The following is a 15,243-nucleotide window of genomic DNA, read 5'->3' on the forward strand; positions in this document are numbered from 1 at the left end:
ATTTCTTTTTGTGAAGCTAGACCTGCACGACTTATGGACAGGATCCCCAATAAGTTTTGTGAAATCTTGTGAAAGTGTATTGGACCCCTATTTTTCTTGTTTTCCTTATGTTAAAAACCAGCATGAATTATTATTTTTTTTTTTATTTGACACTTAAATCAAGCTTTAAAAATTTTAAAGCTAATTAAAACAGTTTTAAAACTCCTTAATAAATTGTAGTTTTCCCAAATTATTTGGGTACAAATGCCCCATTTGCTCCCCTCAACGATGCCACTGTTCCCTTCCAATCACTTTAGATTCTTAAAATGACACTTGAACTTTAAACTTAAAATCAAATAAGCCCCCTCCAAAGTTTATATGACCATCGTTTCATCTAAAGTGACTCTGGAAGAAAATAAATAAATAAACAATATTTTGAATTTTTATGGCTCTTTATTGTAGCCAACGCTATAGCATTGCCTCTGACAAACAGGTGAGTAAAAACTTACAATTTACCTTTTAACAAACATCCAAAATTATCCTGAGTGAATATGGAGCAATTTTTCAGGGTGAATTTTCCAGGGGGAGAGATTTCCTCAGGGAAAATTTTCCAAGGGTATTTTTCCAGAGTTAACGTCTAGACCCCATTAAAATGTTAAAAATTTGTTGTTTTTTTTAAATTAGATATAAAAAAAATTCTAAGCAAAATGAAAAATATCTTGTAATACTATCAATACAACAAAATCCATACAGTAAAGATCAATTCTGAAAATCAAAGTTATCTGCAACTTTTCAGGCTAAGTATGAGTTATAACTTCAGTCCATGTTACGTATTTATTAAAAGTTCCTATGTATTTATTAAAATGTTTCTATTTAATTAAAAGAATTATTAGCACTTTTGCAGCTATAATCTTTTTTCGTTTTACTTACTTTGAGCATAAACAATCACTATATTGAAAAGAACTGATTAGTTTAGAGGGAGGAACGTCTCAAAGGAGAAACTTTGTATTAATGCCCATCCACAACAAAAGTTATCAAGAGACCTTTGTAAAAAAAAAAAATAATAAAGCTTGAAGCTTTAAAACCAACAAATGAGAATAAAGAGCAACGCCAATAACCTTCTCTGTAAGGCCTAAAAAGGTATTTTAGCATGAAGTTGAAGGTAGCTCGTTCATTACTTGGCAAAAAATTCGCAGTGTTATAGGTCATAGCCCTAATAATTCAACTTCTGAAGTGATGACAAATGAGACCATAGATGTAGACGGTTTATCATGAATTTCTGAATCATTTTTCTTCAATAGGCATAAAAACAGCCAATACTATTTCTCCACTTTGCCATCCCCTATTGATCTATCGTTGCTTCTAAAGAAGATTACCATGGACAAGCAAGGGGGAGACCAAAGATACCATGAAAAGCAGTATTTCCAATAGCAATCTGGTGAGCCAAAAAAATCTGAACGCATTTTTTTCATCAGTGTCTCTTGTTCTAGCACCATTAATTGAAGATCGTTTCTAACACGGAAAGTTTCTATATGTTCAAAGAATGCATAAGTGATACCAGTTCACAAAAGTCATCTTGTCATCAAAGGGCATCTTGTTGCAAAGGTAAGTGAAGATGAAAAGGTGACGTTGGGTAACGAAAAGATTGATCAGGTGGACAGCTTCACTTACCTTGGTAGTATTATTACTAAAGACGGTGGGAGCAGTTACAATGTTATAAGTAGATTAGCCGAGACGTTAACTAGCGTAGAGACGTTAATTAGCGTAGATTAGCCGAGCGTTAACAAAGGTCTTATCGTTATATGGTATACCAGAAAAATACATTAAAGTGATTCGTGCTATGTACGAGAATATTACTGCTACGGTTAAGGTAGGAAATGAGGTTAGCAACTGGTTTTGAATTAAATCAGGAGTTAAGAAGGGTTGTGTTCTATCCCCCTTTATATGGATCATTTTGATGGACTTCGTCTTAAGGAGCACAGGAAAGGCAATTGGAGACCACGGAATCAAATGGGGAGGAAAAACGCTGCTGGACTTAGATTATGCTGATGGTTTAAGCATATTAGATGAAAGTGTGAGCAAAATGAATGAATTTAAAGGTTTTGCAAGTTCAGGGTGCTAAAATAGGCTTGAAAATTAATGTTAAGAAGACCAAGTTACTAAGGCTAGGAATAAGTGCAGATGAAAAATTGACGTTGGGTAACGAAAAGATTGATCAGGTTGGCAGCTTCACTTACCTTGGTAGTATCATTAGTAAAGATGGTGGGGGCAGTGAAGATGTTAAAAGTAGAATAGCTAAGGCTCAGGGTGTTTTTTCAGTTAAAAAAAGTTTGGAAGAATAAAAAGATAAGTCTGCAAACCAAGATTAGAATATTGGAAGCTACAGTGATGAAATTGGTCAAATATGGCTCTGAAGCATGGGCGCTCCAAAAAGCAGAAGAAAATTTACTAGATGTTTTCCAGAGAAATTACCTACTGATTCTTCTGGGTACCCGGCTGACTGACCATATTTCAAACAGTATGCTGTATGAAAAATGTGGTTCAATCCCACTTTCTAGGGCTATAATGAAAGAAAAGTTGAGATGGCTAGGCCACATTCTGCAGATGAAAGATTGTCCTTTTTGGCCAACCGTCTGGGGCTACATAGAAAGCAGCTCATCCTCGTCTGGGTTGGGAGGATGTTATAAATAAAGATTTAAAGGAAATGGGAACTTCCTGGGAGGGTGTAAAGAGGGGGGCCTTGGATAGATTAGGTTGGAGGAGGAGCGTGCGTAGCTGTGTTGGTCTCAGGCGGCTTGGTGTTGTAGTGAGTTATTAGTAGTAGTAGTAGTAGTCTTGTCCAGCTAAAAAAATGTTTTAGGAGTCAGTTAACCCATTTTCTTAAGAACTTTGATTTACTGAATCTTACCCAGTTTTGGTTCCGAAGGAATAGGAAGACAGCAGATGCATTGATATTTTGACTGGTGTAATTAATATAGCCTTAGACAAAGGACTTAAGGGTAATGCAGTGTTTGTAGACCAAATGAAGGCAATTGAAGTGGTTGACCATGGTCTAATCCTGGAGCATGTAAGGTGTAAGGAATCCAAGGTAAAGCTTTTGATCATACATGGAGTTTCCTTAATAGCATTTAACAGTTTTGAGAGATGGATTGTATGCAATCTAAAGCGTGTCTATTTGTTGTGATGTCCAAAAGGGATCTGTTCTTGTTCTGATTCTTTTTGTATTATCCATTATATGCCTAATAGCATCCCCAATTGGTGTTTTAGTGGTAGTTATATGATTAATAGTCCCTGGAGTGAAACACTGTCATTATTTACTGATGACACTGTAGCTATCACCACTGCAGAGGCAAAAGAATTACTAATTACGCTGATGAAAGGTAATGATAATAGGCTACATTCTTTTAGAGGTAAACAGGCTTAAGGTTAATTTTGGCAAGTCAAATTCTTTCTTTCTTTTCAGTCTCCAGTTTTGTATTCTTTGATTCAGGAAATTGTAGCACAGGGTGGAATTTTAAAGTGTATATCTTCATCTAAATACTTGGAGGTTAATATTGATGAAATTTTATTGTTCAAGGACCATGTATAGTCTGTTTGTAAAATTGTATCCTGTAACCTAAGAATAATGAGAAAACTGAAGCATTTTCCCCTGTATTTGTCCTATGTGTTCTCTATTTTTCCTCTATACATCTGAATTTACAATATTGTAGTAGTAGTACTTTACTAGCTTGTTTGTGTTTTTCTTTAGGTAACTGGGCTGATGGAAATATATGATGTAAAATAACCAAAAGAAGATTAGTCTCTGTTGGTAAAAAATGAAGTAATTTTAATAGCAAATTTTAATTGTTTGGCTAGCAACGCCTCTTCCCATGACCCTGGGGTTTGGTGCAGAAACTCTATGAGCAAGTAAGGATATTAACAGTTTCTGAATTATAAAAATTATACAAACTTTTGTTTATGTTTAGACTATAACATGAAAATAATCTTTCATGTTTTGATGGTTTAGCAAATTAAGAGAGCTTTGATCTATGATTACAACACTCAATCTTCAACAAAGATTAACACTTTGTTGGTTGTTTTGACATTGTCAATGTTTTTGTGCTTCATATGCTGATTAAGGGTCATAACTATACTGACCAGAACAAAAAAAATATTTGTGACATTTCCTCATTTAAGAGTGTAATTATAGAAGTACTTTATAGAAAGCACGAATTTTAGCTGTTTATTTTCAGAGGGGGGGGGGGGCAAATGAATAGATTAATTATTATTATAGCCTCTTGGGATAGTAATAGAGCAGTACATTTGATGTAATTGTTTTGTTGTAAGGTTTGTAGGATTTAGTAAACCCCTCAGACAAGTTTTTACTTCTTGGGGTGGCCTTTCAACTGTAGCTGTTGCTTGTTTAATATAACAAATTTATCTTTCCCTCTCTCTAATGTGGTTTTATTAGTACTAGGAATTAGCTAGTGCTAAATGTTAAAAAGCTCAGCTTGTTTAATATATTTCTATTTGAACATTATAAAGCAGATTTAAAAACAGAAAGCATCTTTATTAAAATCAAGTGCTTCTAAAACCAAATTTGCTGAAATAGTACTAAATGATAAAAATAATCCTCACCTGGCATTACATCTTCATTCCCCTCTGAACTACTTGGTGGCTGGGCCTCTGGAATAAAAAAAATATTTCAATATTTGTCATAAAAGGAGCTGAAATGGAAACAAATCTTGATTTCTTTCCTTTATTATTGGACAAAAATAATTCTTTTTTTAAATATTCTTAGAAATGTAACAGATAAAGAAGCTGTCCCTCTCTCTCACTTTACTTCAATAATAGGACATACAATAGTTTATTGCTAGGCAGAATACCAAAAGACTAATTCTATACCATTGCACAACTGAATGGTGACACTATTGACAGTGCTGGTACTGATGTAGCTGACCATAATTAGTTAATTAGCACAGTTGAAAACCCTGTCCCAGGTTCTTAAGTGTGGTTTGTGAGATTAGAAATCCAGATTTGGTTCCTTTTAGGGTGATAAAATTCATTTAGGATTTTAAATTAGTGGTAAAATCCTTTTAGGGTGGTCTGTATTTACTGAAGATGGGTACTAAATAAATGACTGGTCCTCAGTGTGCAAATGCATTTCTTTTTTAGATGTTAGGCATCAAAAAAGGCTTTTAGGATGGTTACTTCTATATTTGCCAAAGATAATTTATTAAGTCCTTTGTCTGGTCCTCATTTTGCAAATACATTTACTTTTACATGTTAGGTTTCAAAAAAGGATCACATTCATTTGACTTCTAATAGGAGATGTTTGCCAAGTTAAGTTTAAATCATTTTCTATTTCAGCAAACTTGTTTGAGATGGTTCTTGATGGAGAAGGATTTCTTTTTTAGGCTATGAGGATTTATATTTTATAAGCTATTGTTTGTTGAAGGTAAGCAAGAGATTGGTTGTATCTGTTTGGAAAAATAGTGAGTTAGATACCTTATCTATTGTTAATTTAATTGGTAAAATTCTACTTTAGTGACTTTTGGCTATCTTGGAAAGGGGTTAGGTTCGGAAAATGAGACTTTTGGGGATGGGTCTACAGACTGAAGTATATCCCAGGAAGGTATTTTGAAGTACCCATCTCCACTCCTTCTCCCTCTAGGGGGCCCTGAAATTTGCCTACATGAGAGGTCTTTACCTATTGAAATTTTGACAAAACAACATTTTACCTTAATTTTCAGTTACCAGTTGCTTTTTCTCTGCCTTCAGTCCTGAAAATGCAATTCATATTATTTGAGTAGAATTCTGAGCCATATCAATGTTTTTTTTCAAAATTTAGGAAATGTATTTGCATATCTTTAAAACCTTATAAATTGGGATTGAGCAAAGTTGTGAAGCTGAAAAAAATTTTGTTGTACTTCATTCAAGCAGAAGATCTATTTTACAAGGTATCACTTTTATAACACACATATTTCTAAAGGTCATCAAACGTCAGGACCCTCTAGAGGGAGAGGGAGTAGAGATAGGTACTTCAAAATACCTTCCCATGACATACTTTAGCCTTTAGACCCATCCCTGAAAGTTTCATTTTCCTAACCTAACCCCTTTCTGAGATAGCCAAAAGTCACTTAAGTAGAATTTTACCATTTAATCACATACTATGAATAATAGCCTTGTAATATATTCTATTCCTAGTCAATGGTGTAAAAATGCTCCAAGATTTTGTAAAATTATGACAGTTCATATAACTGACTTACCAATAAAGCAAACAAAGCACTTGATGCCTTTTATATTCTTTATAAATATAATAATTGCTTCTACCACAAATTCAAATTTAAGCACTTTTTGAGCTCTTAAAAATGACAAATTTTCAATGAAAGTATGAGTTATTGCTTGTTTTTGACAAAATAATACTACACTTTCTCAGCACCATCTTTTCTCAGTTGTTTTTGAGAAAATACTACTACATTTTCTTAGTGCTAAAATTATTTATAATAAGGTTAGTTTAGGTAAGGTTAAAAGTGCTTAAATTTGAATTTGGAGTAGGCTAGAAGTGATTATTATATTCATAAAGAACATAAAAAAAGGCATTGAGTGGTATGTTGACTTTATTGGTAAGTCAGTTATAGTTTAGGCTATTTATCTGTACTTGATTTTTTGTATACAAACAAATATGAATCTTTCTTTCTTATTTGTGCAATAATCTATATCAGTAATGTTCGACAGTTAGGCCTAGGCCTACTAAAAAAAAACATGAAATTCAAAAACAACTTTAAAAATCTTAAAATACTTATATCATTCTTATATCATAAAACCACTTTAAAATGTTTGGTAAAATTCTAGTTGAGTGACTCCTTGCTATCTCAGAAAGGGGTTAGGTTAGGAAAATGAAACTTTCAGGGATGGGTCTATAGGCTAAAGTATATCCTGGGAAGGTGTTTTAAAGTACTCACCTCTACTCCTTCTCTCTCCAGAGGGCCCTGAAATTTGCCTACATGATAGGTCTATACCTATTGAAATTTTGACAAAACTACATTTTTCCTTAATTTTTAGTTACCAGTTGCTTTTTCTTTGCTTTTAATTCTGAAAATGCAATTCCTATTATTTGAGTAGAATTCTGAGCCATATCAATGTTTCTTTTTCAAAATTAAGGAAATGTATCTGCATATCTTCAAAACCTTATAAATTGGGATTGAGCTAAGTTGTAAAGCTAAAAACAATTTTGTTGTACTTCATTCAAGCAGAAGATCTATTTTGCAAGGTTTTACTTTTATAACACACATATTTTTGAAGGTCATCAAAGGTCAGGGGCCTCTAGAGGGAGAAGAAATGGTGGCAGGTACTTCAAAATACCTTCCCAGGACATACTTTAGTCTGTAGACCTATCCCTGAAAGTTTCATTTTCCTAACCTAATCCGTTTCTGAGATAGCAAGAAGTCAATCAACTAGAATTTTACCACATGTTTTACTTTAACATCCACCCACTAAAGTAAAAATATATATCCCATTCAGACCTATATTCCATGGGTCTTGCCATATGTTACCATTTAGTTCAAACATAGACTATTTAGCAGGAAAAAAAGCTAGGCTATGTTAAATAAATCAAGAAATAAAAAAACACATGGAGAACACCCATTAGGGTGGGGGGGTTGTAAGTATAGTGAAGTGCTTTTAGGATTGCTCTAGGCCTAGTCTTAAGTAAGTACTTAAGACTTTATGTTGTTTCCAAAATATTACAGTTTCTTTGGCTGGACCTAACTGCAGACGGGACACCACCCTTTGACAAATGGAAAAACACAGCATGTAAGCCTATATAAAAAGGTACTATCCAATCTCTCTATAGATACAAATATTTTTGCCATCTAGTTGGATAATTTGGCAATCTCTATAGCAATATTTAAATTTGTCAACTAGTTCACAAGGAAATTTGCCCCAGAAAACTATTCCTTTTCCAACTAGTTGACCAGTAATTCCTCCCCAGCAACACTTTCTTTCTAACTAGCTAGAAACAAACATTTCCACAGAAACACTTCTATTAACCATCCAGTTGGCAAGTAACTTTTCCCCAGAAAAGTTTTTATTAACCAACTAGTTGATGAAAAACTTTTCCCCAGAAAACTATTCCTTTTCCAACTAGTTGACCAGTAATTCCTCCCCAGCAACACTTTCTTTCCAACTAGCTAGAAACAAACATTACCACAAAAACACTTCTATTAACTATCTAGTTGGCAAGTAACTTTTCCCCAGAAAAACATTTTCTTTTTCAACTAGCTTGAAAAAGCTGTCACCCCAGAAACTCTTCTGTTAACCATCTAGTTAGCAAGTTACTTACCTGGTCCCAAAGTAAGATTGAATTTTTCAAAGCTTGGAGGTTTGATCCTCCCATCTGTTTAAAGAAAACAGGTGCATAATTGATGTTTTGATCTTTTCTATCTTGCATTTCATTAGCAAAGGCCTAAATGCTATTTGTTCCTTTATTTATCTGTCTTGTTTCTTTTCTTTATGTAAGGATGTTTTTGTCTCAGTTTTGATACTCTTTTTTTTTTTACAAATGACCTATACTAGAAGCTCATTTTCAAGATTTTGACCTACTTCAGGATCCCTGGTCCCAAAGGTATGGCTAAATTTCTAGAAGCTATGAGGCTTACTCTGTTAAAAATAGTAATTGAAGCTTTTTCATTACTATCTAACCTTTAGTGGGTCTAAAGAAAGGTTTGTTAAATTTAATGTTATATGCCTATATCATCTTTTTTTTATATAAGTCATTAGTGGTAAAATGTGTAAGATTGTCAAAGTTTTTAGTAACCACAATATATTATACCCATTGCTAAGTGCAGTTCTAAAATCTAGGGGGGTGTTTTTGTTTCTTTGATGGATGTCCCAAAATAGATATATTCCCATGAAAAAACCCTGAAGTATTTTTTAAATTCTAGGGAAATTCCCTCTCAATTGATGCTGCAGTTGAACCCTTGATCCATCCCTAAGAAAACAATTTAGCAAGTTCAACTATTTTTCAAAACAGAGAAAAAACCATCATTTAAAATTTTAACAAGCTTAGTTTAAAGTTCTACCCTTAATAATCAGCTTTGCTATAGGCCTATAATCCCAACAATGATCAAATTTGTCAACTAGTTGACAAAAAAAAAATGCCCCAGAAAAATATTCACTTTCCAACTAGTTGGCAAGTAATTTCTCCCAGGCCACACTTACTTTCCAACTAGTTGGCAAGTAATTTCTTCCAGACAACATTTTCTTTCCAACTAGTTGGCAAGTAATTTCTCCCAAAAACATTTTCTTTCCAACTAGCTAAAAAAAAACATTGCCCCAAAAACACTTCCATTAACCATATTGTTGGCAAGTAGGCTTAACTTTTCCCCAGAAAAAATTGTATTAACCAGCTAGCTGATGAAAAACTTTGCCTCAGAAAACATTTCCTTTTCCAACTAGCTGAAAAAAGTTATTGCCCTAGAAAAAATTCTGCAAACCAACTAACTAACAAACAAAATTACCCCAGAAACACTAAATTAATCAACTTTACTGTGAAATCTCTTTGGATACAACCTTTTATGCAGAAAAACAACTTTCCACTCGTAAATTTCTATCTGGCTTAGTTTATTTCTTTTGTTGGTAAGTTATTCTTGGTAGCGCTATATAACTAGGTAGCGCTAAGATCCAACTTTGCCGTTTTTTCAGTTGAAGACAAGTCAAACAACTGGCACGATTGAACTTTCATGTAGAAGAAAAGCTGTTGTTATTCTGGGATTGTTAAGAAAATTTCCCCAAGAAAACTATTCCTTATCCAACCAGTTGACAATTAGTTTCTCCTCAACAGTATTTTCTTTCCAACAAGCTAGAAACAAACATTGCCACAGAAACACTTCTATTAAACATCTAGTTGGCAAGTAACTTTTCCCCCGAAAAATTTTCATTAGTCAACTAGTTGATGACGGTAAAATTTGATTTTTTCGGCTGCTTTTAAGTTGGAAATATAAAGTTTTGAAAGGAAGACTATCCTTAGTCACTTCTATTGGAACTTCCTTTGGTCAGAAATTTCTCAATTTGTGTACTAAATTTTGCGCAACTTTTATTTGCACGGTATAAAATGCTTCGTTTACGTAAAAAAAAACAACAAACAGATTTTCACAGTATCACCCGCAAAATCTAGGCTTCTTTTGAGAAGCTTCACCTGAATGCTGCAACTTGATGGAATTCTTCTTAGGGTTTTTGGTGTCACTACCCCTGTGATAATTACACATAAAAATTTTAGTCCAAATTGATAATGCTAGGCTAAGTTAAGGCTGCATCCTGAACTTTCGGAACCACACTACTTCTGGGCTGTCCAGTAGCTAGCCAGTTCTTGTCTTCTTCTGGCAAAACGAAAACTAGCTTAACTTCTTTTAATTTTTAGCCCTGACTCGAATCCTAACTAAAACTTAAAGTACTATGTAAAAATTAATCTCTTTTATTGATTGTACGATTATTGATCACAGAATCAAAGTTAAAAACGAAACAGTCACAAAACAAGAAAAATCAAAGAAAAAGAATTTCACAGCTTTATCAGACCATTTTTAATCATTTTGAAAATAACTGATGTTAAGAAAAAGAAATGATGAAAACGATGACAGAAGTGTCTTTGTGTTTCCATTGCTTCAAGGTTTTTGCTTCCTTAGCCATGCTTGAGAACCATTGGAACATATCCCCAGATGCAGCTAAATTAAGTGATAATGATCCATCATAAACAAGCGTTTAATTAGCGGCTTTCTGTGCAAACTGACAGTAAGACCACTTACAGGCCAGCTAGTCTTGTAATTAAGTGAAGTCTAGCTGACACTAAAAAACCAACTGTTCTTCTAAAAACTAGGATACAAATAGGAGCATAAACTGCAAGTAGGAAGAGAGAAAAAAAAATAAAAACTTCAAGCTAGAAATAACAAAATTAATTTGAATAAAAAAAATTACTGAAAACAAATACTGATATTGCAATAGCGGTGAACAAAATAAAGCTTTGTAAAAAAAAGTGTCTTCCAATTAATTGGAAAAAAATTACTCAAAACAAATATTGATATTGCGATAGCGGTGAACAAAATAAAGATTTGACAAAAAAATTTGAACTAGCAAATTTGGTCTGTTGACTTAAAGCTATGTTTCCAAAGGGTCCAGCAAAAACATTGTACCGAATCCCGTGTAGTGTATTTCGCATCCGTGTTTCCACAGATGCGAAATACGTATGCAAATTTTCAGACAAACTTAAAAACCCTGTACAAGGAATGGCTATACTTAGGATTCAGCTTATAATCAGTAGAACTTTAGTTGTGTAGGAAGGAAAACTATGAATTGTGGTGAATAGCAAGCATCTTAATACTTTTTTACAATTAAACTCTGACAATTTTGCGCCTAAATATCCGGACTGCGTTGAAGTATTTCAACACAATCTCGGTGAAAAATTGCCAGATCGAATACGCCATTTTTTGGATGCGAATGATAAATTCTTGTTTGGTTGCAAAATTTGAACTATGCGAAAACATAGCTTAAGAAATACTAAGCGTCTACTTTTAGCTGTAGGTGACCATGGCTGAGCTCTTAGCTACACGCCAGAATTTGAAAAGACAATCCCTCTAAGAGATACATTCGACTAGACAAACGTAGAAAATGCAAAACAGACAACCGACAACGTTACCTATCCTCGAGAAAACACAATAAGCATATGCACCATGGTCTCAGCCCAAAAATAACGAAAAAAGCTAAAAAAAAAGTCCACAAATATTTTTCTAATCACTTTCCCAACCGCTTCTCTCCTTTAGAGTCTCTGCGAAATAACAATTACTACTTGTCAACTAATTCTAACTGTCAGTTTTACTTAATGCTATTTAAAAAACATGTTAAAAACAACAAAACAAAGCAATAATACCGCCATATATTAATATTTTATATTATGTCACCATGTGTGAAATACCAGAAAAAAATGTTTTCAAAAAGCTATTGAAAACTTGTTGAAACAGAAAAAAAGGCGATTCATTAGCGTTTCTGTTTCGGCGGAGGAGGAGGCTCAGACGACAAAGGTAATAAATCAACATCAGGGTCGTCGGGACCACCCACGTATGTTTCATACGATGGAGTGTCGTGACACATAGCCCGGTAGCCGTCTTCCGTCCGCTCAACCACTTTAGCAAGTAGCTTGCCGTAGTGTTTACCCTTGACACCTACCGTGTTCACCATAATAAATCTTCCCACGAACTCTTCATCCCCATCAACACTAGCAGCAAAACTAACGTCTTGGGAAGAAACTTCTTCACTCCAATCGGATGGAGTTGACAATTTGCCCGGTTTCTTGCAGCGTTTGCTGGGATATTTTATACCAACGCCATGTCTTGCGGCAACATATTTTACGGCGCATGTTTGGTCGATCCTATAATACCATTTAAGAGCTGCAGCTATGGTCTTACAGCTCAGCTTAGATATCCTGTTATGGGACTCGACGGCATTGGTAGTCGCAGGCAAGACGTCCCAGTCTCTATCAGTGAATTCGGAAAGGGCCTTGCAAATCATCTTTAAGTTATTTGCCCTAGACCAAAACGAAACCCAGCTAGCAGCTTGACTCCATACGTCACAGTATCGTAGAGCAGCAGCCGATATGAGACAAGGAAAGGCCTTCAAAAGCTTTTGGTCTGGCTTGCCAGACAAAACACTAAAACACAGATCAGCTTGTTGTTTGTTAGGAGCAGAGTCGAGCAGCCGAGCAACAGATTTGAATTCACAGACCTCGTCCTTAGTACTGCAGATTTTCTGAGATATTTTATTCACGGATCGCTAAAAGTGGACACGACATCCCCGTATTCGAATCAAGCTCTGCTGTATATCGTCACTTTCATTGAAAGTTGACTGGCTTTCAACAGCCGACTTGAGACCTTGCTTCTGTGCCTCAGAGAAATCAGCGATAACAATCAAGATTACCGGACAATAGTCTGGATGTTTTTTCTTCACCTCGTCAATGAGAACTCCAAAAGCACTCTTATAGGCGCCTCTATGCAAATTAGACATAAGCACCTGGGCAACAGTAACGTATTGCAAAATTTCGCTGTCGTATACAACAACATTCAGCAGATATTTGAAAGGGTGGAACGTTCCAGGGTAGGTAACATCAGGAATAAAAAAATCAGCTTTTGCCAGGACATCGATGTGAATGTCGAACATTAAAAGACAAAGAGAATTGCCTTGATCCAAAGAGAAAAAACGTAGGTACTTTAGGGTGGCCTGCAGCATTTCAAGGTTGATCTGTTTGTCATCGTTTTGAAACAATGGTATTTCCTTAAGCATAGCCTCGTTAAAGGTTTCAAGAAATCGAGGAAGAGAATCAGGCCCCTTCTGCACTGCATCAACAAACTTTCTGACGCGGTCCAAATTAACCGCAGCTAAATTCCTTTCGCCCAAAATATAACCAACACCAACCCCTTTATGAATCTCATAAACTGTCAATGTTGGGTCACGTGCTACAGCCCCTACAATGTCAGAACGAACCCTAGAGACTAGACGGTTTTCCGGTGGCCGGGCGTGAGAGTGGAGTCGTCCATCATCATTGCTAAAGGAAATGACCCACCGTCGATGATCTTTCTTTTTGACAGGACAAACGAAAGCTATTCGACAACCACAACACTTGTTTTTGAGCGGCTCATCTGGATGTTCGAGGCAAGTGTTTCTGCTGAAACAGTTCTGAAGAGAAAACTCACAACCTGCTGCTGTGCACTGTTTGACCCCAGCGCATTCATTGACACGGACTAAAACGCTAATCTGAGACTCGTCATTCGGAAGCATGACCACTTTCTCAAATTTTGGCATGCCTCCCTTCCTAGTCAGTTGCATATTACCCATCAGGAAAACATAGTCGTCATCTCCGTCGTAAATTGTTTTCACGTCGTCAATAAAGAGAACCTCGGAAACACCCGAGTTTTCAGTATACCCTGGATATTTGAGCATGCCAAGCGTTGCATTTTTCCAAGATCCAGAGAGTAGTGCTGCCAAAACTTTGTCAACGACGCCTGGTCTCGGCTTTCTAGAAGGCGTGAGTGAGGTGCAGACAGAAAAAGCGCTCTTTGAATACAGTACTGGTGGGAGCTTGACCACTTCTGGCAAAGACATTCCAAGCGAAAAAAATTTCCTGACCTCCCTCCTACCACCAAAAAACATTTCACGCAAGTGAATCGTTACGATACCTAGCGACGACGCTTGACGAATCAGACCTGAGAGTACATGCTGGCCTTTAACACCAACGAAACTATGGAAAGGATAGGCTGTGTAATCTGCATCAACCAGATGTTCCCGCAGCCACTTGTCCGACCTGCCCATGAGAAAAGATGTTATATGCGTTTCCGAAACGGATGAAATTCCCCTATCATAAAACAGCTTCAAACAGTCTACAACTTTACGAATTTCAACCGGAAGCATCCTGAAAACTCTGGTCATCACAACTCTGGCAGCAGTTTTGAGCGTCGCCCTGGGGCAAGCTTTCGCCGAAATATTCGACCTGAAATTTACGGAGACAAAGGCCAGAGAAGCCAGAATAGGCGTATTTCAGAACATCCACAAAGTTGGTTAACATTGATTTTTTGTCTCCATCAGATGATCCGTCAAGCCAGAATACGCAGCGATTAATATCATACTTTTCATTCAAGAGAATAACGGCCCTAGCAGGTTTTCCGTCGCGTCCTGCTCTACCTTGCTCCTGCATCCAAGACGACATGTTTTTTGGCAAGCCAAAACGAACAACACAACGAACGTCTGGAAGATTCAAGCCACAGCCATACGCAGTAGTGGCGCAGAGTATTTCAATCTCCCCATTTCTCATTGCAGCATGAATGTGATTTTTATCCAGTGATGAGCATTCTCCAGTGAACGCCACAGCCTTGACTCCTAAACTGGAAATAGCCGAACATGCAGCATTGGCCTCCCGCGCATACGAGAAATATACTATGGCTAGCTGTCCATTAAATGTTCCAATGATCCTCTTGATAGCTTCAGACCAACTTTCAACCCAATCCATACTACCTTCCAAACCTGAAGGTGGGCTGTAATGCGAAATCTCCAGCCTTACATTTGGCCTATCAACAGACATTCGAACTACACAAGGGTTGTGAAGAAACTCCTCTATAATCAGTTTTTCGTCTTTGGGCAGCAGAGTTGCTGTTAATGATAAAAATAAATCAACCTTAATACACTAAATAAAGGTAAAAAAAATAAACTTCACAAAACTCATCTAGCCAGAGGTCTTTTAAAAATCAG

At 35.9% G+C, this 15,243-nt stretch overlaps 2 protein-coding genes across 2 annotated transcripts in view; both read right to left on the minus strand.

The window, feature by feature from the left end:
- Positions 1–9,586, minus strand: part of LOC136037259 (protein furry homolog-like) — a 195,141-nt gene extending 185,555 nt beyond the window's left edge. Inside the window, exons 1-2 of the mRNA XM_065719893.1 lie at positions 9,532–9,586; positions 4,597–4,644 (exon numbers count right to left, since the gene is read on the minus strand). Of these exons, the coding sequence (XP_065575965.1) occupies positions 4,597–4,603 (7 nt within the window). The 5' untranslated portion in view covers positions 4,604–4,644; positions 9,532–9,586. The remainder of the gene's footprint in view (positions 1–4,596; positions 4,645–9,531) is intronic.
- A 4,809-nt stretch (positions 9,587–14,395) lies between these two features.
- The window catches only part of LOC136036796 (uncharacterized), a 72,015-nt gene continuing 71,167 nt past the window's right edge, over positions 14,396–15,243 (minus strand). The window contains exon 2 of the mRNA XM_065719127.1: positions 14,396–15,178. Within this exon, the coding sequence (XP_065575199.1) occupies positions 14,396–15,178 (783 nt within the window). The remainder of the gene's footprint in view (positions 15,179–15,243) is intronic.

This window comes from Artemia franciscana, chromosome 16, assembly GCF_032884065.1.
Source record: "Artemia franciscana chromosome 16, ASM3288406v1, whole genome shotgun sequence".
Classification (NCBI taxonomy): Eukaryota; Metazoa; Arthropoda; class Branchiopoda; order Anostraca; family Artemiidae; genus Artemia; species Artemia franciscana.